Source organism: Neomonachus schauinslandi, chromosome 5 (genome assembly GCF_002201575.2).
Source record: "Neomonachus schauinslandi chromosome 5, ASM220157v2, whole genome shotgun sequence".
NCBI lineage: Eukaryota > Metazoa > Chordata > Mammalia > Carnivora > Phocidae > Neomonachus > Neomonachus schauinslandi.
Genome location: NC_058407.1, coordinates 93,023,669 through 93,050,732, shown reverse-complemented (window position 1 = coordinate 93,050,732; position 27,064 = coordinate 93,023,669). Strand labels below are relative to the sequence as shown.

At 38.0% G+C, this 27,064-nt stretch overlaps 2 protein-coding genes and 1 non-coding gene across 3 annotated transcripts in view; all 3 read right to left on the bottom strand.

The window, feature by feature from the left end:
* Positions 1-3,672: 3,672 nt before the first annotated feature.
* Positions 3,673-3,776, bottom strand: LOC123324980. Its single transcript, XR_006540155.1, has one exon. It is a non-coding gene; the product is annotated as a U6 spliceosomal RNA (small nuclear RNA).
* Positions 3,777-4,370: 594 nt separating this feature from the next.
* Positions 4,371-26,001, bottom strand: LOC110580790 (taste receptor type 2 member 8-like). Its single transcript, XM_044915218.1, is given in 2 exon segments — positions 4,371-5,288; positions 25,879-26,001. Coding segments are annotated over 2 exon segments (1,041 nt in total).
* Positions 26,002-26,137: 136 nt separating this feature from the next.
* Positions 26,138-27,064, bottom strand: part of LOC110580791 (taste receptor type 2 member 110-like) — a 5,283-nt gene continuing 4,356 nt past the window's right edge. Inside the window, exon 4 of the mRNA XM_044915217.1 lies at positions 26,138-26,244. Coding sequence (XP_044771152.1) covers positions 26,138-26,244 — 107 coding nt within the window. The remainder of the gene's footprint in view (positions 26,245-27,064) is intronic.

Below are 27,064 nucleotides of genomic sequence, written 5' to 3'. Positions count from 1 at the left end.
AGCTAGTTTGCTAGTTAGATGATGCTTTGGGACTAACTGGACCTGGGCACTTCAACCTCTAAGAACAAACAAATCTACCATAAAGAAGAGCCCACCAACAATCTAGACACAATCCAAGGAGAGTTTTATCATCATGTTGTTGCTAGGAAAATACATTCAGAAGAGAGATGCACAGACCTTAATCATTTCATACCCTAAGGACTAGAGGTAAAATAAGAGAATAGGGGATGTATGACACCCTTTTATCCCCTCCACATTTCCAGTGTACCCAAAATAAATCTTTTTCTTTCATATTGTCCAGTGTTGAATTAGTCATTCCATAGATGAGGGAGAATTCACAAAGGCTAGCTCTTAATTTCTCAAACAAATCCAGTATCAATTATAGCCCTAGATCCTTTGTAGGTCATCTATTCACAAAAGCCAGAAATCTGTGCCAGCCTGATTTTACTTTTACTACCAAATCCAGTCAATTTTATGATCTTAATAGCTCTCAAATCTACCCCCTTTTCAACAAGTCTATGGCTACTATCTTAGTTCAGACCCTCATCATTTTTGCCACAGACTGAAAGAATAGTCTCCTTATTGTTCACTCTACTTACAGTCTTATCCTTTTGTAGCAATTCTTTCCATTAAGTATGTAGAGGTTCTTTAGTGAAAATCCAGTCACGGTTTTCAGGATAAAGTCCAAATGCATCAATATTTTCATGCTTTATTCCCGGCACTCATCCCTTTTCTGACTCTTGCAGACATTGTTTTAGATACAATTCCTTCTGGAAAAATGTCCCTCAACATCTAAACTTGAATTTGGTGTCTTTTTTAAATTGTCCTGTGTCTCTTTAATTATAGCATTTTTTGCTTTATTGCGACTGTTTTCTGGGCTGAAATTTTTTATTATCTTTTATTTTTTTTTAAAGATTTTATTTATTTATTTGACAAAGAGAGAGAGATCACAAGCAGGGGGAGCGGCAGAGGGACAGGGAGAAGCAGGCTCCCTGCTGAGCAGGGAGCCCGATGCGGGGCTCGATCCCAGGACCCTGGGATCATGACCAGAGCCGAAGGCAGACACTTAACCAACTGAGCCACCCAGGCGCCCCATGGGCTGAAATTTTTTAGAAGGAAGAAAAATTTTACTGTTTCACTGTCAAAATCCTCTTAGTAAAAGCAAAACCTGACAATTAGTAAACACTTAATAAATATTTGCTGGATTGGAAAAAGCACAATCACAGAAAGTTTTAGAAGTATAGAAAAATAGATAAAAATTTAAATACCAATAATGTGTTAATATTTATACCTATTTTCTTCCAGTATTTTAATATTTAACTATTCATTACTTATCATTACACATAGTTATAATCATGTTATTTTTGTAATGCTGAGGTCTAATTTTTAATTCCTAGCTTTAGAAACTAAGGCCTTTTGTAAATTTTGTAAACTCTCCACAACAATGATTTTAAGAGCTTCATAACATTGTATCAAGGGGATATAATATTTTTACTTCAAGTAATCCCTTATTACGGGGGTACTTTTATCTCTTTCTTTTTCTACTTTATTTTTTCTATTATACACAATATGGCAATGATTATCTAAGTACATGTAAATATTTCTCCACTTAGATAAACTTCAGTACAGGGGATTATGAGTTTAAATGTAGAAGCATTTTTAGGTTTTCTGATACACATTTTGCATTCCAAATTGTTATCAGCCTATGCAAAGTATTATGATTAATTAATAAAAAAATTTTTATTTGAAAAGTGCAACATATTTTCCATTGTGAAGTATCTGTTCATATTCATAAATTGCTTATTTGAGGAGCCTTACTGGTTTTCTTATGTATTTTCCCCAATTCTTATCATTTTGGAATTATAAGCACATTTCTTGTTTTCTGTATCAATCAATCAATCAATCTCAGTTGTTACTTGCTTTTTAACTTTAGAAGTTAAAGTAGAGGAGGAATGGGGTAACTGGATGATGGGCATTAAGGAGGGCATGTGATGTAATGAGCACTGGGTGTTATACGCAACTGATGAATCACTAAATTCTACCTCTGAAACTAATAATACACTATATGTTAATTAAATTGATTTTAAATTTAAAAAAAGAAGTTAAAATAGTAGTCATTAATTTATATTTTAAAATTTGTACCAAATGGAATATTGATCAACAACTGTACTCTTCTCCTTCCAGACAAAAAATCTTTAATATCTCTTCTTGCAAACTCTTGACTTGCAAACTCTTTACCCCATGATTTCCACTGTTGCAAAGTTGGAACTTAGTTCCAGGTTATGACTATTTTAACTTTCTGTACATGTTCGTCAAACTGCACAGGTCTTCACCTCTCTAAACAAAAGTTTTGTTTTTCTCATCTTACATGTAAGACAAAAAAAAAAAAACCAACCATGTTTAAAATTATCCAGGAAACTAAAATAGACTTAGGAATAGAGTCAGTAGAAAAAAGCATAATACCTAAAAGGAAAGAATAACTATGAAATGTTACTGAATAATCTTAGAGATGGCTTAAGTAAACTAATTTGTATGTTATATTCTTAGAAGGAAATACATTATGTTTTAGAGCAATCTATAAGTTCACTGCGAGTCCAGTCAAAATCCCAACAGTGTATTTTCTGGGATTTGAGAAGTTGATTCTGAAAATCCCCTAGAAGAGTAAATGTTGCACAGTAGCTAAGAAATTGAAAAAGAAGAAGAAGAAGCCACAAACCAGCAGACTGATCTGACAGTGACTGTTTAAAACATAAATTTGAACATAATTATGAGGAACACATACACAAGTTCATCACGATTAGCTCAGTAGAGCTAACCAATGTCTTTACACATTTATAGACATTCCTGGTCCCTGTGGACACTGGAGTTTGCTACCACTACATAAAGGTATTTTACTTAAAACAGCTTATTGGCCATCCATTCAAATTAGTCAGATTCCCTACCTCCCAAAATATACAAAATTAAATATGAGTTTGATTAAAGATATAATTGTACCAAAACATACATATAAGCCCCCCCCAAAAAGTAACAAAAAACAAAACCAAAACAATGGGGAAATATTTCTTAAAAATTGAATATGAAAGTCTTCCTAAGAGTTCAGTTCAAAATTCCAGAAATGGGGAGATGGGTAGGGGATGGGTGAAATAGATAAAGGGAATTAAGAGTACACTTATTATGATGAACACTGAGTAATGTACAGAAATACTGAATCATTATATTGTACACCTGAAACTAATATAACATTATATATTAATTATACTTCAATGAAAAAAGAGAGAAAAAAAAGAACAAAATCCCAGAAGCATAAAAGAGGTGAAAAATTTTGCACATGTAATAGTAAAATAATTGTATAAAAAATAATACCATATGTAAAACTTTTAAAAATAAATAATTTATTGGAAAGTATTTGCAACATTTGAAATACACAAAGAGATAATATTCATTATTCATAAAGGGATCTGATGAGTTAATAAGAAAAAGTCAAATACTTAGTACCAAAATTGGCACCATACCTGAGGAATGAGAAAAATGTAAAACTATTCTGCATTGTATTTTCTGTATTTTTTACCCACAAAATAACCTCTACTGTACCTTATACTTTGAGCCTTGTATTTTTGGGAGGGGGAACCAAATTACTTTATTTGAAGGAATGGTACAAATGAAAGAAGTTAAAAACATATGGAATGCTTCACAAATTTGCGTGTCATCCTTGCGCAGGGCCAAACTAATCTCTGTATCATCCCAATTTTTAGTATATGTGCTGCCGCAGTGAGCATACCTTATATTTTCTAAGTCATGTGTTTTTCTCTCTTATTCATTTATTTATTTGAGACAACCTTTGGCATATGTTTAAGAAATAGTAGGGTTCTCATGGGCTCTGCAACTGGACTTCTAGGCACATATTCTGGATGGTAGCGAAAAATTTGTCATACCAGTTCATTCCATGTTCATTCTTTCCCAAATACAATTTTAAGTCATGGTTAGCCAACAGCCACAGGTAGAATTTTTAAATATTCTTTTCATGATTTCTGGGGGTTTTCTGTGTCTGAGACTTGCTACACTTAATTTTTTATAGTTGTAATCTAGCCATAAGTAAATTTCTATCTTCCTAAGTCTTATTTTTGTATCTTATCAAATTCCCATTGTCTTGGTGATACGTTCTAATCTTATTATTAATTATACCACCATTATTCTGATGGAAACACAGCAAAATATTTTTTTTTAACTTATTCTAGACAGATATTTCCAGTAAGGTTCAGTGACCTACCACAGAATAGAATGAAAGAAGTTGAGAGAAATGAAAGAAATGTACACGGAGTTCTATTCATGATCTTCATTCTTGAGAAAATCGCAGTCATTTCAGGCATGTTTTATGGGTATGTGGGTTTCCTCAGATTCCTGCACCACCTCAGCTTCCTCAGGACACGGAGAGAAGCCTGTTTCAATTTGCTGTTCCATAAAATCAGAAGAAATGGATGGCCAGATGGATAGGAAAATACTAACATATTAGCAAACTTTTCTGCCACCAAACTGTCTAGACTGATATAGGCCAAATATATTATAACATTGCTCGACTAGTACATAAAGAAGAAGAGTAGGAATGAAATTACAGACTTCATGGCTTGCACATGGGCCTTTGTGATAAGATCCCCAGAACCTGTGCCCTTCCTCTGCCTGGCGTGGTTCCATAAAGAATCTATCAAAAGGACAAAGGAAGCCAGAGACACTCCAAAGGGGATGATGAACTTTATGTTCAGGACTATACTAGAAGTTAATAAATCATATTTTCTCGCTGTGAAATTCGATGTCCGATTGCTTTCAGTGTTTACCCTGGTTTTGATCAGGTTCTTAAATACTGTATCCTTAAAAAGCAAGGACAAGCAGAAAGAGAAGACCACCCCCAGGACAATAATGAGAAGCAGGCTGTGAATTCTCTGTTTGACCCAGAAGAAAATGGGATTGGAAAAGTTGGCTATCTGGAGAAAGTAGAAGACACTGAGGCAGGCCGTACAGGTTGTGTGGAAATAATTGGATCCTGTCCAGAGGATTTCAAAAGTCATCAGTTGATTATCATTGTACCATATTTCCTCACAAATTATGTCTACACCTATGCCTAGCATTGTTACGCACAGCAGAAATATTCTGGAAAGAGCTAAGCAGGTAAGAATAAAGTCAATCAGGAAGAACTTCCAGCTCCTGATCCAATCAATATAGTTAACCAATATAATGAATCCATTTCCCAAAAGCCCCATTATGAATTCTCCAGCAAAAATCATCATAAGTACATTCTTTTTTTTTTTTTTTAAAGATTTTATTTATTTATTTGACAGAGGGAGAGACAGCGAGAGCAGGAACACAAGCAGGGGGAGTGGGAGAGGGAGAAGCAGGCTTCCCGCGGAGCAGGGAGCCCGATGTGGGACTCGATCCCAGGACCCTGGGACCATGACCTGAGCCGAAGGCAGACGCCTAACGACTGAGCCACCCAGGCGCCCCCATCATAAGTACATTCTTAAATGTGCTTGCCATGACTGGTGATAGGAAATCTCTGTCTTCAGTACTCCACTGATTTGTAAATTAAGTCCTTTGTAAATTACAGAATTGTGGATCCAAGCCTTAATGTTCAATACGTTTCTTTTTCCTGTACTTTGATATCCACTGGCAAAGAGAAGAATGCCTCCAGTACACTCCCGAAGTCTTAGTTATCTTTGGGAAAACCTCTCTCAAGATCCAGGCTAGTGGGCGCCTGGGTGGCTCAGTTGGTTAAACGACTGCCTTCAGCTCAGGTCATGATCCCAGGGTCCTGGGATTGAGTCCCGCATCGGGCTCCCTGCTCTGCAGGGAGCCTGCTTCTCCCTCTCCCACTCCCCCTGCTTGTGTTCCCTCTCTCGCTGTGTCTCTCTCTGTCAAATAAATAAATAAATAAAATCTTTAAAAAAAAAAAAAGATCCAGGCTAGTGATTTTCAAGGCAGATAGCATATTACCTGCGGCCATGACACTGCTTATAATTTGTATGTAAAGCGATTCATTAGGATTTGAATCCTGGTTTGTTAAAACACAAACTAGAGATTAGATTTTTACATATTTTTTACAATGTTTTTTTCTTTAAGATTTAGACATTTTTTTGATCCATTCACCTTCGTCATAAGCTAGAAACAGTAAATGCCAATCTAGAAAATAGAGTGACTCAGTCTGGCTGCTCTGAGAAGCAAGCAAATGAGCAGGGGAAATGCCTGAATGAAAAATCAAGAAGGGAGCACGAGAGGGCCGTGGGAGATGTTATACACTACATGTAAGTCTGAGCCCTGTGGAGGCAGAGGGAAGGCAAGAAGGTAGGTCTTGGGTAGCAGTGCAGTCCTAAGAGAGTTTCAAGAAGTCCAGTGGAAGTTTGCAAGCCCATGGCGCCCATCAGAGGTGTCCTGAGCCTCATGGGAGTGATCCTGCCATTGACACTCTGCCCAGCTTGGTCATTGGCTGGGAGCCGCTCATGGAAGGGCTGCAGAGCCTAGGAACATCGGCAGGCCGGCTGTTAAAAGCACAATCTCCGGGCGCCTGGGTGGCTCAGTTGGTTGAGCGACTGCCTTCGGCTCAGGTCATGATCCTGGAGTCCCGGGATCGAGTCCCACATCAGGCTCCCTGCTCAGCAGGGAGTCTGCTTCTCCCTCTGACCCTCCTCCCTCTCATGCTCTCTGTCTCTCATTCTCTCTCTCGCAAATAAATAAAAAAAAAAATCTAAAAAAAAAAAAAAAAAAGCACAATCTCCTGCCAGCCCAGAAAACCTCTCCACAAAGGTAACAGAGAAAGAAAACTGCTTTATTATCAAATAAGCATTAAACCAGAATCAGATGCACTGCTTTATTATTGAATAAGCAATAAACCAGAATCAGATGCACCTCACTGCAACTTACAAAAGCAGAAAGAACTCTCACCCTTTTATATAGTGCAACAGATACAATCCATAGGTTCTCAAGGTAAACAATAACTAGTCCTCAAGAAGAAGACTTGGCAGCACTGTTTAATATAGGCAGTTTATCCTCAATTTACCTGGTAATTGGGTTGACCATCTATGTTAGTTAATTGGCTTTCTACAAAGGAAAAATAAATGTATATATTTATGACAGGAGGTAGTTTTGCCACTTGGAGTCAGGCACTCACTGAAGTAAGGCTCCTGTCCTCCCATAGAAACTGGGAGATATTGTAAGCCCTCAGGGGTAACTGTGGAAGCAGCTGAAAAAGCAGCGTTCCTGTTCTCGGGCTATTGAACGCAATGGTGAGGTAGGAGCAGGATCCCACGATCCCCAGGGGCAGGGCATGAGTTAGGAGCTATGAAAGAATGTGACCTTCAGCCCCCCCTTTCTGCATCTGGTGATTGCCAGCCCAAGCATCCTACTCCTCCCTTATCCCATGACTGACTCCCTGCATGCCTACATGTAGAGGGGAAGGCAAGCCTGCTTCAAGATATTTGCCATCCCTTTGTACTCCTTTCCCATGCTTGGAGGCATCTGTCCTTGCTTTTCTGATAAAAAGCAAAATAAAAGCTATGTGCAGGATTCAGCAGCTGCTGCCCTCCCTTGCAGAGGCAGCCCTGCATGGCTGCTCAGACTGGTGTCTGAGAACTTTATTTCAGTGCGTGAGGACAGAATTAAACCTCTCATTCTAACTGGTATTTGCCCTTACATACCAATCAGGCTCCCTTAATTAAGTCAGAGATTTTAGAGGCACATTTTCCTAATCACCGCATGCTGCAGGCACCTTATAGTCAGAGTTTACTTTTACTATTCACCTTACCGATACATATTATGTATAAAATACGCACAGTTTATGTAAATACAGAAAAGCTGCTGTCTAAAGTTACACCAGGATCTCTCAGAGTCTAGGGCAGTTTTGAAACATGGCTGCAAACTCTTTAACCCTCTTCTTATTGAGATCTGGGGTCTGCAACCCCTCCTCTGGAAGCTGATTGGACTTGTGACTGCTTCAGCTAATATATTATGGTGCAAATGACATTATAGGACTTCTAAGGCTGTCCTAAAAAGCCATGGCAGTTTTCGCCTTAGTCACTAGAACATTTTCTCTTAGAGTCCTGAGTGCTCTATAAGAAGTGTGACAAATCTGAAATCAGTATGCTGTGAGGAAATCCAAGCCACCTGAAGAGGCAACATGTAGGCAACCTGGCCAGCCATTCGCATTGAGCCCCGACTTTTAATCACCCCACTCCAGTGACAGATCTGTGAGTGAAGAATCTGTTTGGTGATTCCAGGCCCTTCCATCTGAGTCATATTCAGCCATCTGAGTATTCTGAGGTTGAAGCTCCAGACATTTTGGAGCAGAGACAAGCTGTCCTGCTGTGCCTTGTCTGAATTCCTGATTCACAGAATCTGGGAGCCTAAAAAATAATTGTTGTTTTGTGCCACTGAATTTTTGGATATTTTAAAGAGCAATAGATATCAGAACAGAATTATTCAGCATATAGATAGAAAAAGTTTTTTATGATTCCAATTGTCCATCTATCTCTTTTTTTTTTTTTTAAGATTTTATTTATTTGTCAGAGAGAGAGAGCACGAGCAGGGGGAACAGCAGAGGGAGAGGGAGAAGCAGGCTCCCTGCTGAGCAGAGAGTCCGATGTGGGGTTTGATCCCAGGACCCTGGCATCATGACCTGAGCCTAAGGCAGCCGCTTAACTGACTGAGTCATCAGTCAGTCCATCCATCTCTTTCCCCCAATACAAATAGCATAATTTTTATGTTATGCAAAATTATGTACAATTTTTAAAAAATAGGCAAAGGATCTGAATAGACATTTCTATAAGCAAGATATACAAATGACCAATAAACACATGAATAGATACTCAATATTACTTGTCATCAGGGAAATGCAAATTCAAACCATAATGAGCTACCACTTCACATCTACTAGGATAACTAGAATTCAGAAGTCAAATAATAACAAGCATTGGAAGAATGTGGAGAAATGAGAACCTCATACATGACTTTTGAGAATACAAAGTGGTACTGCTGCCTTGGAAAACAGTGAAGCAGTTCCTTAAGAGATGAAACATAGAGTCACCATGACCCAGCAATTGCATACCTAGGTATAAACCCAAGAGAAATGAAATACATGTTCACACAGAAACTGGTATGTGAATTTTTATAGCAGCCTTATCTGTAACAGCCAAATGATGGAAACAACTCAAAATGTTCATCAAAGGATGAATGCGTGAACACAGTGTGTTATATCCATACAACAGAATACTGTTTGCCATAAAAAGTAATGAAGTAGTGAGAGGTGCTACAACATAGATGAACCTCGAAAACACGATGCTACGTGAAGGAAGCTGGTCATAACAGACCACGTGGTATATGATTCTAATATGAACATTTAGAATAGGGAAATCTATAGATAAAGGAATAGATTAGTGACTGCTTAGAGCCGGCGTGGGGTGGGTGTGGGATGATGAGGAAATAGGAAGGTGATAGCTAAATGGTTCAGGTTTCTTTGTGAGATGATAAAATGTTCTAAAATTGATGGGTGAGGGTTGCACATATCTGTGGGTGTACTAAAAACCATCAAATGTACACTTAAGGGGCGCCTGGGTGGCTCCGGCAGTTAATCGTTTGACTTCAGCTCAGATCATGATCTCAGGGTCCTGGGACTGAGCCCCATATCGGGTTCCCCATTCAGCGAGGAGTCTACTTCTCCCTCTCCCTCTGCCCCTCTCCCGACTCATGCTCTCTCTCTCTCTCAAAATATAAATAAAATCTTTAAAACAAAAATGTACACTTAAATGGGTGAGTTGTATGGCATGTAAATTATATTTCAATAAAATTGTTTAAGAAAAAAAGCAGATATATAAAATGCTTTCCTCACAAACCATGAGTATAACATCTGTGTATATTTTTCATAACTTTCTTATACACTGGGGTGATTCTATTTGCTTAGTTATCTTTAATTCTGACATATAAATAAAAATTATTTCTGAGTTATAAATAAAAATATCAACAGTCATATTCATTTCACTTTTGTTAACTATTATTAATTATGAGGGAGCTTTTTACTGCTGCTATGCAACATGATAGGATAGGCTATGCTGTAGCATGCAAAATGTCAGTTTCCCACAAGTTTCATTTCTGGGTTCATTTATATACCCAATATAGTTTTGTTTTTTTTTTAAGATTTTATTTATTTATTAAATTATTAAAATATTATTTATTTATTTATTTATATAATAACTAATATTATTTATTTATTCATGAGAGACAGAGAGAGAGAGAGAGAGAAGCAGGCTCCCAAGGAGCAGGGAGCCCCATGTGGGACTCAATCCCAGGACCCTGGGATCATGACCCGAGCTGAAGGCAGACGCTTAACCATCTGAGCCACCCAGGCGCCCCCCAATATAGTTTAAAATTGCAGGGTGGAATAGGACAGTTCTCCTCCATGTAATCTCTCAGAAATGCAGGCTAATGGGATATGTAACACCCAAAATGTGGCCTTTGAAGTTCTTCACTGAGAAAGAAAGGGACATGGAAGCTTCTGCTCAACCTCTTAAATAAATCAGTCCCAAAGTGGCACATTGTTTTGCTTCAAGCCCATTGGCCTGGACAAATCACAAACCCCCATTCTAATTGCAAGAGCCTGGGAAATCTGAGATAACACAAAAATGTTCAGTGAGGAGGACATGTCTCTTCCACAGTCCACACTTGTAGCCATAAAATATAATCTTATTCCCTCTCCATTGGTATAGAACCCATTTGACTCATCTCCCCAAGAAAGATAACCCAAAGACCAAAGCTCATATATATACAGCTCAAATTCTAGGATCTCTGGTCTGGACTTGGCATCTCTTGATATAGAGCTTTAGAAAGTAAAATGAGAGATTTCCTCTTCTCATCCACTCTCCCCCACAACCATCCGGTGTGCAATGGTGAAGCTGAGACCGACCAATGGCAAATAAACAGGCATCTTTGTTGGCCGTACCTTCCTAGTTCTCAGATATGTTCATTTCTTTGTTTTGTTTTCCTTATACATTCCTCTAATAGAGACTATCTTAATGGTGCTATGGGAAGCTGATCTTTGCAATGAATCATTTCTACCCAATTTAGAGATTTCACTGGAAGACACACTTTTAGTTTTAGTTTTTACCCCGAAGCACCCTAATCAATGAAGAAATTTAAACAATAAGTATAGAGCCCAAATACTTCAACTGATTTCGAGATTTTACTTGGTGTCAGAACAATTAGTTTTATCTTTGTCCTGAACTACTTTAATAAACTGAGAGATTGAACAATATAAAGTCTACATGCTTTATTTGAGATTTTCTTAATGAAAGATTTTTAAAAGTTTTATTGACTTATGATTAACATGCAATAAGTTGCATAGTTTAAAAGCACAATTTGCTGGGTTTTGACATGTGTATACACCTATGAAAACATCACCAAAATCAAGGTAATAAACATATCCATCATTTCCCAAAGTTTTCTCCTGCCGCTATGTGGGCTTGTTTCCACCAACCCCGGGCAAAAACTGATATGCTCTCTATCACTGTAGATTAGTTTGCATTTCCTAGATTTACTCTTTTTTGTCTGGCTTCTTTCACTATTGGTGCAAGAAAGAACCTGGATGGATATCAAAGCATAATTATTTTGATATTCACCCAGGTTCTTTCTTGCATCAATAGTTCATTCTTTTTTATTGCTGAGTAGTATCCATTGCATATAAACCAGAGTTGAACTATTCACCTGTTAATTGACATTTGGGTTTTTTCCAATGTTTAGTTAATTACAAATAAAGCTTCCATGAACACTCATTTCTAAGTCTGCATATGGATATACGCTTTTATTTATTGTGGATAAATACCTGGAAGTAGAATCACCAGGTTGTATGGGAGATGTATGCTGAACATTTTAAAATCTGCCAAACCACCTTTTAAAATTGGTTGTTCCATTTTATATCCCCCCCTAGAATTGTATGAAAGTACCATTTGCTTCATATGCATGCCAACACTTGGTATGGTCAGTATTTCTGAACATCATTTCACCTGCTTATTTGCCATTCTGTTTTGATAAAGTATCTATACAAATCTTTTGCCTATTTTTAACCGGGATTTTAGTTTTAAGAATTCTTTATGTATTTTAGATACCAGTGAGTTGTGAATACAGATTCCTATTTTTGGCTTGCCTTTTTATTCTCTTAACAATGTCATTTTTTTTTTATTTTTTAATTTTTATATTTCAGCTTTATTGAGGTATAATTGACAAATAATATTGTAAAATATTTTAGTTGTGCATCACAGTGATTTTATATACATATATATTGTGAGAGGATTTCTCCCATCTAATTAATTTAACATATCCATCATTTCACATATTTAACTTTTTTGTGTGGGTTTTTGCTTTGTTTTGTTTTGTTTTGGTGAGAATATTTAAGTTCTAGCCGCTTAGCACATTTCAATTATACAATGCAGTGTTTTCAACTATAGTCACCATGTTTTACATTAGATCCTTGGAACTTATTAATCTTATAGCAGGAAGTTCATACTCTTTTACCAACTCTCTCCCTATTTCTCCAACCCTCTGGCCCCTAGCAACCACTTTTCTTTTCTTTTTTTTCCTTTATTTATTTTTGGTGTGGAGGGATGGAGGGAGAAGGAGAGAGAGAATCTCAAGCAGACTCCCCACTGAATGTAGAGCCCAAGATGGGTCTCGATCCCTCAGATCATGACCTGAGCTGAAATCAATTAACTGACTGAACCACCCAGGTGCCCCACAACGACTTTTCTACTATTTCTAAGATTTTGACATTTTTTTTCTCTTTCTTTCTTTGTTTTTTTTTTTTTTTTTTAGATTCCACATATAAATGATACCATGCAGTATCTGTCTTTCTCTGTCTGGCTTATTTTACTTAGCATAATGCCCTCAAGGTCCATCCAAGCTGTTGCAAATGACAAGATTGCCTTCTTTCTCATGGCTAAATAATATTCCATTGTATGTATATACCACATCTTTTTTTATCCATTTGTCTGTTGATAAACACTTAGGTTGTTTCCATATCTTGGCCATCGCGAATAATGCTGTAATAAACAAAGGGGTACAGGTATATCTTTGATATCCTTAACAGTGTCTTCTAAAGATAAGAAAGTTAAATTATGGTTTATTTAATATATCTAGAGGCACCTGGGTGGCTCAAGTCGGTTAAGCATCTGCCTTCATCTCAGGGTCCTGGGATCGAGCCCCACGTCAGGCTCCCTACTCAGCAGGGAGTCTGCTTCTCCCTCTCCCTCTGCTTGCCCCCCCCTTCCTGCCCTCTACTGCTCATACTCTCTCTAGCTCTCTCTGTCCCAAATAACTAAATAAAATCTTTATTATATATATATATATATATTTTTTTTTTAGATTTCTAGATATATGTATATCTAGAAAATCATTGCCTAATCCAAGGTCACAAAGATTTTCCCTTATAGTTTCTTGTAGAAATTTTACAATTTTAGGCTTTATATGTGGTTCTATAATCCAATTACAGTACACTTTTCTATCTGGTGCAAGATATAAATTAAAGTTTCTTTTTCTTTTGCATATGGGTATTTAATTATTCTGACATCATCCATTGAAAAGATGGTCTCTCTCCACTGAATTGCCTTTTCATGCTTGTTGAAAATGAATTGTTTGTATATGTAACTCTTTCTTAATTCTCTATTCTGTTCTATTGTTCTGTTTATGTATTTTTACACCAATGCCACATTATCTCAATCCATGTAGCTTTATAAGTCTTGCTATCAGGTAGAGTAAGTCCTCTAGATTTGTTTTTCTTTTTCAAAGGTTTTGTTTGTGTTTGTTTGTTATTCTTTTTCTTTGCATTCCCATATTTTTTAGAATTAGCATGTTAATTTCTACAAGAAAAGTCTGCTGGAACTTGCACTGAATCAATTTGAGAAATGACATCTTAAAAAATACTGAGTTTTTCCAATGATAGTCAAACATAGTTTGTATAATGTCAATTATTTTAATTGCTTTTTAAGGTTTGTTTTATGAGTCAGAATATGTCTATCATGGTGAAGTTTCCATATGCACTTGGAATATGCATTCTGCCTATTTTTGGGTAAAATATTCAATTAATGGCCTTCTGTCAAGTTAATAGTGTTGTTTCAGTCTTCTTATGTCCTTACTGATTTTCTGTCTACCAGCTCTATCGATTACTTATGAAGACTTGTAGTTCCCAAGTGGGTTGTGGATTTGTTTTTGTCTCCTTTCAGTTCTATCAATTTATATTTCATGTATTGTGGAATTCACTAGCTAGATGTGTACATGCTTGAGACTTTTATGTCTTCTTAGGAGTTGACCTTTTTGTCATTTTTTAAATGTTCCATTCCTAGTAATTTTTCTTCTTCTGAAGTCTGCATTATGTGATATTAGAATAACTTCTTCAGTTTACCTTTATCAATGTTTTCATGGTATAACTTTTTCCATGCTTTTATTTTCAACCTATTTATTATATTATTTTTTATTTTTTATTATTTTATTTATTTATTTATTTATTATTTTATTTGTTATAGTAAAGTGAGGTTTTTTTAGACTGCATATAGTTGGGTCTTATTTTTTATCTAATCAACCTGAGAATCTCTGTTTTCTTCCTTGGTTTGTTTAGGCCATTTATGTTAAATGTGTTATTAATATATTGGGATTTAAATCTATCAATATATTATTTTTTTAGGTTCGTTCCCTCTGGGTTTTTTTTCACTGTTCCTCATTTCTCATCCTTTAAAAATATTTAATTATTTTTAATATTCAATTTTCTCTATTAACTTTTTGGTTTTAGTCTTCATATAATTACTTCAGTAGTTGACCTAGAGATATAATATTCTTAACCTGTCACAGTCTACTGAGAGTTAATATTTTATCACTTCAGGTAAAACTTAGAACTCTTACCACTACAAAGGACTCTGTGCTTTCTCCTCTTACATTATAGTTGCCATATTATTATATTTACATTCATTTAAAGCTCTCAGACAATTGAATTCTTTTATTGCTTTCTACAGCATACATATTGAAAGAATTTAATAGAACTAAAATAGTCTAATCTCTATGACTATTATTTACCAATCCTATTGCATTTTCCTTCATTGCTAAAGTTACAAGTTTCCCTCTGGTATCACTACTTTTCAGCCTTTAGATGTTCTTTTAGCATTTCTTTCAGAGCAGTTCTACTGGCTATTAATTCTCTTAATATCCCTCCATTTGAAAATATAGCTACATCACCTTCATTCCTGAAGAATATTTTGAGAGATAAGGAATCCTGGGTTGAGAGTTCTTTATTTTCAGAACTTTAAAGACATCACATTGTCTTTTTTTTTTTTAATTTTTTTTTTTTAAGATTTTATTTATTTATTTGAGAGAGAGAATGAGAGAGAGCACATGAGAGGGGGGAGGGTCAGAGGGAGAAGCAGACTCCCTGCCGAGCAGGGAGCCCGATGCGGGACTCGATCCCGGGACTCCAGGATCATGACCTGAGCCGAAGGCAGTCGCTTAACCAACTGAGCCACCCAGGCGCCCTCACATTGTCTTTTGATGTCTATGGTTTCTGATAAGAAAATTGTTATTTGAATCAGTATCTTTTGTATATAATGTTTCATTTTCTCTGGATCCATTTGTTTTTTTTTCCTTTAGAATTGGTTTTCAGCAGTATAATTATGATTTGTCCAGGCATAGTGTTCTCTGAGTTTATTCCTTTTCGAATTTGCCCAGCCTCTTGGATCTGTAAACTTATGGCTATTACCACATTTTGGAAGTTTCAGGCTTTCTTTTTTTTTTTTTTCCAAATATCTTTTCTACAGTACACCTTTCTCCTCTTTCTTTGAGACTTCTGTGATATCAGTGTTTGTCCATATCTAATCTGTGAGGTCCCAAGGCTAGTGCACAATATTTTTATCTCACTCTGGGCTTTCAGTCCCCTAAGGGAGAAACTTGAGTCTTAGTCTCTGGAGATTGCTCCCTAAGTATGTGTGTGTGTTGGCGGGAGGAGGGTCGTGGATCATTTGGAGTTTGGAATGAAAGAATCACCTTGCCCTGGGTCAAATGCCTGGTTTCATGTTCCCAGGTACTTCAGAGCTCGTGTTTGTTGGGGATGGGAGTTAGAAAAGGACTGGGACACATCTGCAGGATATCACTACCAGCTCAAGTCACTTGCCAGAAACTGAGCTTACTCTGGAGGAGGTAGATGCAAAGGTTTTTGGGCTTCTTTAATGCTGTCAGGAAAGTTTCCACACTTTCTACCAAGTCTACTTTTTAGTGTTAATATACAAATCAATTTAATATAATTCAATTAATGCCACATAGTTCCCAGAAGGAAGAATGGTTGAATTTTTCTTCTGTTCTAATCTGATCTAATATGTAATAGTTTGTTTTAATTTTAGTGTTTCCTTTTTTAGAAAACCATAAGTACATGAGATAAAGTCGTTCATTTATTAATTTGTACATAATATAAATATATAATATTTATATATGATAAATAATAGCACTCCTATGTGTTAGATTGTACTATGTGTGGGGTAAATTTGAAGGAGCAAGGTAGGAACAATTGTTGTCCTTAAAAATTTACGCTTTTTAGGTTGGTGAAGAAATTTGAAAGTAAAATGATAATTGGCTTTGATATTTAAAAAGGGAAGAGAGACCCAATTTTATATACATGATCCCCAAGAGTAGTACTGAAACAAACAGATTGAAATTACAGGAAGGCATATTTTACCTAGTGGACAGAATAATTGTTCAAAGATGAACTCTTCTCAAAGTAATGAGTTCTGCATCACTAAGATCACAGGCCATTTGACAGTGTGCTATATAAGGAAAAATTACCCTTATATTTAAAACAAAAACAAAAACAAAAGACCTCAAATGTATGACTGAGTTGTATAAAACTTAAAATATCTTCAAAGATTACACGATTCTATAACACTGGTTTACATATATAAAAAGCAAATTAAGTGAAAATATTATATTAACATAATGACAGAACTACAACTTCATATTAATTTTTTGTAAAACCTTACAATTGTAATGATAATTTTACTAGATTTCATCTTAACATCCCCATGAAGGGAAACCAAATTGCTCCCATATGGCAACCAACATAGTAGTAGTTACCAGGCAGCTGTACTTTAACTGCTTCTGATAGAAACTAGGCACGTAGGGGCGCCTGGGTGGCTCAGTCGTTAAGCGTCTGCCTTCAGGTCAGGTCATGATCCCAGGGTCCTGGGATCGAGCCCTGTGTCAGGCTCCCTGCTCGGCAGGAAGCCTGCTTCTCCCTCTCCCACTCCCCCTGCTTGTGTTCCCTCTCTCGCTGTGTCTCTCTCTGTCAAATAAATAAATAAAAATCTTTAATAAAAAAAAAAAAGAAACTAGGCACGTAAATATGGTGCCATGACTCTTAGATGAATATCTAAAAGAGTGTCTTAGAGGAAGTAGATTACTCCCTCATATTCGACACCTTCATAACCCTAAATTCAACTTTCTTCAGGGTGTGTAGATTCAACTTAACACATTTAGACGTCGATTCTTACCTCTTCTGGGGTAGGAAATAATCTCATATTATGGCTCATGCAGATAAAACAATCCCTTCTTCTATGATTTATTGGATTATTGTCTCATTTGGCTCCTATGTTTGCTGGTGTTATTTGGCTCCAAGTTTTTCATGGGCTTCTTGCTTCCCAAGCTCCTGATTGCTATGGTTGGGTTATACTTCATTGCACAGGAATTGTCAAGGAAATTTAATTTCCAAAAAAGAAAATGTTCTCCTGCGTGTGTCTGTGTGTGTTTGTGTGTGTGTTTTCTCCACCTTTAAGATGAAGCCTGGGGGGCGCCTGGGTGGCTCAGTCGTTAAGCGTCTGCCTACGGCTCAGGTCGTGATCTCAGGGTCCTGGGATCGAGCCCCGCATCGGGCTCCCTGCTCGGCGGGAAGCCTGCTTCTCCCTCTCCCGCTCCCCCTGCTTGTCGTTCCTGCTCTCGCTATCTCTCTCTCTATCAAATAAATAAAATCTTTAAAAAAAAAAAAAGAAAAGATGAAGCCTGTGCCGTGCTACACTTCACAGAACAAAACTGGCCAAGAAGAGGGCAGGGCCGTAACTGGGCTGGGGGACGAATAGTAGCGTGGTTGAGAGCATCGGCCCTAGCAACAGACTGCCTACAGATTTGCTTCCTGATTCTGTTAACACTTACTGTGTGACCTTTCGTAAGTTCCCTAACCTCTCTGTGCCCTGGTTTCTTTATCTAGAAAAGGAGAATAGGGCGCCTGGGTGGCTCAGATGGTTGAGCGTCTGCCTTCGGCTCAGGTCATGATCCCGGGGTCCTGGGATCGAGTCCCACATCAGGCTCCCTGCTCCTTGGGAGCCTGCTTCTCTCTCTCTCTCTCTCTCTCTCTCTCTGTCTGTCTCTCATGAATAAATAAATAAAATCTTAAAAAAAAAAAAAGGGGCGCCTGGGTGGCTCAGTCGGTTAAGCGACTGCCTTCGGCTCAGGTCATGATCCTGGAGTCCCGGGATCGAGTCCCGCATCGGGCTCCCTGCTCGGCAGGGAGCCTGCTTCTCCCTCTGACCCTCCTCCCTCTCATGCTGTCTCTCATTCTCGCTCTCAAATAAATAAAATCTTAAAAAAAAAAAAAAAAAAGAAAGAAAAGGAGAATAATAAAATTACCTTAGGTTTGGTATTGGATAAAATACTATATGCTTGTGGCACGCAGTTAAGCACTTCATAAGCATGAGCTGTTATTATTACTGTTACTGAAGAGTTCTCTCTCAATGCTGTTGTCAACCCTGTGGTTTCTGAGGAGCAGGACTCAGCTATGACCTTTTAAGTAAAGAAAACTGAGACCTACAGACCACACGGGAATTTGACCCCGGGATGGGAGTCGTGCATCTGCGATAAAGACTTCCTTTCCAGGGAAGGGTCGTGACTAGTAACTGAGCGCCCAGGCTGACTTCCGTGAGCCAGCCCCACCCGCCTGTCTGTTTTCAGTCTGCATCTCCTGGGAGGCGTCCTCCAGTCAGGGCTGCCTCGGAGAGCGCGTGGCAACTTACACTGCCCCCTAGAGGCCTGGGAACGTCAGAAGCGGAAGTCAGTCCTCACTGCCAAAAAGTGCTTGATGTTAATGACTTCCCCTCAGAAGGGTGAATTTTTCCCGTGCCTCTCTGAAAGGCAGATAAGTGAGGCTCCTGGTGATGAGTCAATGAAACCTAATTTCGCAAAGGACCTTTGCAGTGTTTCCTTGCTTCTTCTCTCCCAGTTCCTTCTCCTGGCATTCTCTTCAGGGGTGTTCTTGTTGTGTGGTCCAGGCCTTTCTTTTTCTTCATCTTATTACCATTTGGGAATGCCACTTTCAGACTGGGACTAAGGGTTGTATAAAAGCCCAGGGGAGCTCTTGGTCCAGCACACCCAGGGCCTGCCACCTGTCTCTTCAACCTTGGAGAGGCTCCTGTCCTCCCTGCCACCAGCACCACACTCAGGAAGACCTTTGTCCTCTCTTCCTGGTCCAGCCTGGCTGTGACTTTCCCCATCAGATGCCAGCGTAAGTCGATCGTTTGGAAGTCTTTTGGAGAACAGGCCTAATATTCTTTCTTTCTTGGTGTGTGCATGTGTGTGATGAGTACAGAGAGAAAGACAGAGACAGAGAGACATCTGCAGTGAATCTTGTGAAGTGAAATGAGTGAAATTATATTGACCTTGTGTTAAGGTGGGGATGGGTGGGTGGCTGAGCTCCGAAGCCCTGGACACGTCGAGTGGCTAAGCTAAGATGTGGATTAGGTGCTTGAACTGACCTCATAAAGGTAGTAAGGCTGGGCCAGATGGGCTTAGGATGGGTGACGGGAGAACTAGCGAGGGTTTACCGGGGTCCTATTCACTCTTGGGCCCTAAAGAGGCGTTATTCTATTTAGTGCAGGTTGAAAAGTCCTAGGCTGTATCCTCATTTTACAATAGAATACAGTTCAAAGTGCTTCAGCAGCTAATTCAGTCCGTGCAATGGAAATCAGTGGGCCTGGAAATCTGTGAATCACACTGAGAAAGGAAAGAGACTAGTGAAACATAGGTTGTCATTCCCAGTCCAGCAGAAGGCTTCCACTACACAAGAGAGCACTGAATAATCATAGAAACCCAGGGAAACCTGGGTTGGTGTTCCCAGCCCAGGAAAAACAGCAAGGCAGTGATCCTGGGCTGGGTGGAGGGAATTTGACACAGTTGGGGAAAAGAGCATTTTTTTAAACGTTTCTTACTTAGTAGGAGTTCAGTAAATATCCATTTGAATTCAGTTTTGAGAGTGTATTTTATTTCACAAGGGAACAGATGACTTAGTTGCCTTGGATTAGTACCAATAATATTTTATTTCCTTCAGGTAGAATTTTATAACCAGCCTCCAAATTTTGACAGGGCCACAGTAAAGCATCAAGCGAACCTGTGGGCAGTCTATTTGTATATTACTGCTATAGTTAATCAATACAAATTTATTAGCTTAACACAAAATAAATGTGTTATCTTTCAGTTCCATAGTTCAGAAGTTGAAAAGAAGTCTCACTGGGCTGCAGTTGAGGAATCAGCAAGGCTATATTCCTTTCTAGAAGCCCTGAGGAAGAATCCATTTTGGAGGCTTGTCTTGTTCTGTTTTACCTTTTCCACTGTCTAGAGGTTGCCCACACTTTTGGGCTCATGGTCCCCTTCCATCCTCACAGCAATGGCTGTTGGGATTTTCTCACATCATTTCACTCTGAAACTCACTCTTCTGCCTCCCTTTTCCACATTTAAGGATCCTGGTGATTACATTGGTCCCTGGATCATCTCGCTATTTTAAATTTAGTTGATCAACACCTTAATTTTCCTTTGCCTTGCAATTTAACATTTTCAAGTCCCAGGATAGGATGTGGACATCTTTGGGAAGCCATTTTCTCCCCATCATAGACAAGATAGGAAATCTTACTCCTCTCAACTTTGCTTCACTGGGGGATAGAGATGGTTACCCATGCTTTGGTAATGTTTAAACTAGATTTTTGTAAAAGGATTTGGTTGAGTTTAGGCAAAATTAGTTGGTATTGCATGTATTTGTTCCATGGAGTATGTATATGCCAGTTTGTACCTCTTGATCCCCTTCAACAATATCACTCACCCACCCACCCCAGGCTCCTCTGGCAACCACCAATCTATTCTCTATGAGGTTTGTTTTGTTTTGATTGTTCATTTGTTTTGTGTTGTAGATTCTATGTGAAATCATAAAGGATTTGACTTTCTCTGATTTATTTCACTTAGCATAATATTAGTAAAGTCCATTCATGTTGTTGCAAATGGCAAGATTTCATCCTTTTGTTTAATGGTGAAGTACTACCACATCTTGTGGTATATATACCTACATATACATATATATAATGGAATACTACAACATTCATTCACTGATGGACACTTAGATTGCTTCCATATGTCAGCTGTTATAAATAATGCTGCAAGGACCATATGGGTGCATATGTCTTTTCAAATTATTGGGGTTTTTTTCCAGATAAATACTCAAAAGTGGAATTGCTGGATTATATGGTAGTTCTATTTATAATTTTCTGAAAAAAAACCCATACTGTTTTCTATAGTGGCTGCACCAATTCAGATTCCCACCAAGAGTGTATGAGGATTCCCTTTTCTCCACATCCTTGCCAACATTTGTTATTTCTTGTCCTTTTAAAAATAACCATTCTGACAGGTGTGAAGTGATATCTCATTGTGTTTTTCACTGGCATTTCCCTGATGCTGAATGAGGTTGAGCATTTTTCCTCTGCCTGTTGGCCATCTGGATGTCTTCTTTGGAAAAATGTCCAGTCAGATCTTCTGTCCATTTTTTAATCAGAGTGTTGGGTTGCTTTTTGTTGTTGTTATTGTTATTGAGCTGTATGAGTTCTTTATATATTTTGGATATTAACCCCTTATTGGATACATGATTTGCAAATATCTTCTCCCATTCAGTAGCATGGGTACTGTAGGTTGCCTTTTTATTTTGTTGATGGTTTCCCTCAATGTGCAGAAGCCTTTTAGTTTGATGTAGTCACATTTGTTTATTTTTGGGTTTGTTATCATTGCTTTTGGAGTCAAATCCAAAAAGAAAATATCATCAAGAGCAATGTCAAGGAGCTTACCACCTATGTTTTCTTCTAGGAGTTTTATGCTTTCTGGTCTTAGATTCAAGTCCTTAATCCATTTTGAGTTAATTTTTGTGTAGAGTGTAAAATAGTGGTCCAGTTTCATTCTTTTGCAAGTGACTGTCTAGTTTGCTTAGCACCATTTATTAAAAGATATTCCTTTCCCTATTGTACATTCTTGCTTTCTTTGTCATAAATTAATTGACCTTATGGGCCTGGGTTTATTTCTGCACTCTCTATTCTGTTCCACTGATCCATATGTACATTTTTATGCCAATACTATACCATTTTGAGTACTATACCCTTGTAATATAGTGTGAAAGCAGGGAGTATGAGGCTTTCAGCTTTGTTCTTTCTCAAGATTTTTCGACTCTCTGGGATCTTTTGCAGCTACATATAAATTTTGTGTTTTTTTATTTCTGTAAAAAATGCCGTTGGAATTTTGATAAGGATTACACTGAATCTGTAGATTGCTTTAGGTAATATGAACATTTTTACAATATTAATTCTTCCAATCCATGAGCATGGAATACATGTATTCTGCTGCTTTGGGATGGAATGTTTTATATATATCTATAAGTCTATCTGATCTTTTATGGTAAGTCTGTTGGCAGCAAGTTCTCTTAGTTTTCTTCCACATAAGGAATTGATTTCCTCTTCAGTACCAAAGGATATTTTCACTGGATACAGCATCCTGGATTGATAGTTCTTTTCTTTTAATACTTTAAAAGTACTCTGTCACTCCCTTCAATCTTCATGGTTTCTAATGATACTTCCACTGATATTCAGATTGTCTTCCCCCTATAAGTAATATATTATTTCTCCCTTACTGCTTTCAAGAATTTTTCTTTGTCTTTAATTATCAGAAATGTGACAATGATGTTTCCTGGTGTAGATTTCTTTATGTATATCCTGGTTGGGGTTTGCTCAACTTTTTTAACCTGTAGGTTTATGTCTTTTGCCAAATTTGAAAAGTTTTCAGACATTATTTCTTTGACTACATTTTCAGCCCCACCCTCTTTCTCCTCTCCTCCTGGGACTCAGATGACAAAAACGTTAGATTATTTGTTATGGTCCTTTATGTCCGTGAAGCTCTATTCTTTTTTTTTTTCAATTATTTTATCTTGTATTCTTCAGGTTATATAATTTCCATTGATTCATATCAAGAGCACTGACTCTTGTCTCTGCCACTTCCTTTCTGCTATTGATTAAACCTATCATTTTTAAATTTCAGATTTATAATTTTCAGTTCTAAAATTTTATTTCTTTTTTTTTTAAGATTTTATTTATTTATTCATGAGAGACAGAGAGAGAGAGAGAGAGAGAGAGGCAGAGGGAGAAGCAGGCTCCCAAGGATCAGGGAGCCTGATGTGGGACTCGATCCCAGGTCCCTGGGATCATGACCTGAGCTGAAGGCAGATGCTTAACCATCTGAGCCACCCAGGTGCCCCCTCTAAAATTTTATTTCATTCTTTTGTATAGGTTCTATTTCTCATTGAGAAAGTATTTTCTTTCCATGTATTTAGAAAGTGTCTATTTTACTGCATAGAGGATAGCTGTAACAACTGCTCCTTGCTCTTTGTCTGATAATTTCTATATCTAAATTATTTGAGAGTTGGCATTGGTTGATGGTTTTATCTCTTGAGAATTGCTTTTTTTAGTATATAGGGATTTGCTCTCTTTCTAACAGCCAAAAGCTTTTATAAGGAAAATTTTGGACATCAGAGAATAAAGGCACTCACACTAAATCTAGATCTACTCACTGGTAGCAAACAGGAGGGGAGTTTGTCCCACTAACACAATTTCCTTCTTGCAGTTTACCCTGGATGATTCTCTCTGGCACTTATGAGACAAAAGTATACGTACTTAACATCATACCATACATACAGATGTAAAAATAGCAAAAAATAAGCACATTGAGTAGTCCCAAAAGATCCTACTCAACAAAGTCCAACTTTTTTTTTTTAATGCAATGTTTGTTCAAAATTTATCAGTTAACTCAGTCAGTTCTTTTTTTTCTTTTCACCTATAAGAACAGCAGAGTTAAAATATGTGCTTGTTCAGGGCTCTGATAGGAGATCCTGATATCTTCTGGCTGCAGATTTGTGGAATGCAAGGAATGAGTCTAGGTTGAGAGGAATGGCTATAGCATCTAGGGAGGCTCTTTTTCCTCTTGTCCCAGTGTCTGCCTCCTTTTCAGTGCATCTTCCAGTGTCTGTGGAGTCTGTGGGCTCAGGGTTTCTCTTTTTCTCTCCCCTCACATGCCACTGTGGCTGCACCCTATATTCCTCAGCACTAGTGTTTGTTCCTGTGCCCAGAACTTTTCCTTCCACTCCCCCAGGACTGAGTAGAATGGTGACTTTAGCACCTATATTCAACAGAGCCATGAAAGTTTACGTTCTTACCCTCCTTGGTATTTTGAAACATATTTGGATGGGTTCATAGGGCCTTTGGGGCAGAGAAATCTCAACCTCAACCCAAATTCTTAAAGAAACTGAGGTCAGAGTAGAGGGGAAGAAGGGATCAGAGCGATACAGATAAAATATCTCTGTTCTAGTAGCAAAACACATTTACTTTCAAATTCAAACACTGCAGAGGCAGCTCATGGCTCAACTGAATAAATATCCAATGTTTTAGGTCTATCCAAAGGTCTGTACCTGATTTGGGAAATCCTTAATCCTTCTATCTGTACAGAGAGCAAAAACTAAAAGTGCCATTTGGGTGGGATGCTTGTTTCAATCCTACCAGCTCACTCAGCTTTTAACCACTTTTCAATCCTACTCATTAATAAGCAACAAAATGGAAGACCCTTTATTGACTAAATGACTATGCAGTTTGATCAACGTGCCAGCTACCGATTCCTATGGACTTCCTCAAATATAATTAATCAGTCCTCAGAGCCCTTGACCTTCTCTTTGGAAGGCCATGTCTTTGCCATTGCTCCAATCTTATTGCCAAAATTATTGTAAGTTGATAAATTAGCCTGCCACTTGTAGTACAGAAGACATTAAACTATTTATTATTCAGAGAAGCCAGAGGAACATCATAGCACTGGTTCCCCAAGCTTCAATCCCTTCAGGGAGGTAAGACAATAGCCAAATGTCACATGTGCATGCAGTGAGGTGCAACACCAGAGGAATACTGAAATCAAGAAATTCTGATCTTATAAACTGATCACTGTGGGTGACCTATCTATCTTTCCTTCTGGGGAAAGAAAGAGACTTTATCTTGACACTGGAATGTAAGCAAATTTCTCTGGGGAGAGAAGGAAGCTCTATCTTTAAACAATCTGCCCTCTGACCAAGAGGGATACACCATTTTAAATTTTAAAATAAAAGCCTTTGTTGCCAGCACCAGGCCGAGAGTGAGGCAAGAGAGGCACCAAGGGGGTAAAACTTAAGGAGGTATTTAATCAAGCACTAAGCATACACTTGAAAGAGGGAGACTAAGCAGCTCGTTAAGCTTTGCCCCCTACTTGCCTTGCATACCTCCCTCTACCCCTGGTCTTGCTGTTTGCTAATCAAGCATACTCTACTCAGAAAAGAAGACCAAGGCCATGCAGAAATGCAATAAATTCGGGGAGATTTTCTACCAATGCTTGTCACCAAGATCAGGTTTACATAAGGTGCTCAAGATTATGGAGTCTACTGAATCACAGATTCTATCATGATCTGTGACAATGACATTAAATTACCTATTCTCTGATCATCATACAGTCAACCTAGGGTTCCTATACCCATAATATTTCTAGTGCTAAGGAAGGAATATTAAATTTGTTACTTGGAGAGGGGGTGAGGCAGTTACCCTTTTCAGGATAATTCTGATTAACATCTGCCTCTTTCATTGCATTGTTAGTCATTATTCAGTTTGGAAGAGACTGCTCACAAAATGTGCAACTATTGGAGGCATTGGGCATCACTGTCGACTAAGTCTTTCTACTTAGTATCTAGAGTTAGAGATTATTTATTCTGAGCATCCTTGCTAGCAAGAATTCATCAGGATTCTGTTGGTTTCTCCATGAAGTGCCACAGCTTTTTTCCTTTAGATTTGAAGGTCACTTGACCACTACTAGGAACTACCTGTATAATCCTTTGGGCAATTACTGGTTATGAGTGAGTTACCTTGAAGGTCAACATAAAATACTCCCAGATATTTTATAAAATACTCCAAGGAAGCATGGGAAGACTTCTAGTAACTGGAAAAAGTTCTTTCTCTTCCAATATTCTGGTTTCTTCTTTTAAATGTCTAGTTTTCAACAAGGCTGCTTATTATAGATAGGGAATAGTATTTTCAGCTAACTTTCCTTCTTCTTGGTATCATCTGTCCATGCAATTATCCAAAACCCCAAGTCTAAATCTATTTCCTCCCAAACTTGTTGTTAAGCATGCTGTAAATCTTTAGCTACTTTATAGCACAGATGTTGAAGTTTTCATCCCAGCATCAAATTCTGATATTTTTTTTTCATTTCTCTCTCTCTCTCTCTTTTTTTCTTTTTTGCCAAAAAGTACCTTGTGACTATGACTGTGGGTCTTAAAGGCAATCTGGCTGCTGCCATGAATCTGTGTTAACATACGGGATTGAAATGTCAAAGCAGACTCATGTAAATCAAATAAATATCTCACCCCATGCCAACATTTACTAGTGACTAAAAAAAGACAGGCAAGGCGTGCTTGGGTGGCTCAGTTGGTTAAGCGTCCGACTCTCGATTTCAGTTCAGGTCATGATCTCAGAGTCCTGGGATTGAGCCCTGTGTCAGGCCCCATGTCAGGCTCCACTGTGCTGAGCATGGAGCCTGCTTCAGATTCTCCCTCTCCCTCTGCCCCTCCCCATTCTTACTCTCTCTCCCTCTCAATGAAGAAGAAAAAGAAGAAGAAGGAAGAAGAAGAAGAAGAAGAAGAAGAAGAAGAAGAAGAAGAAGAAGA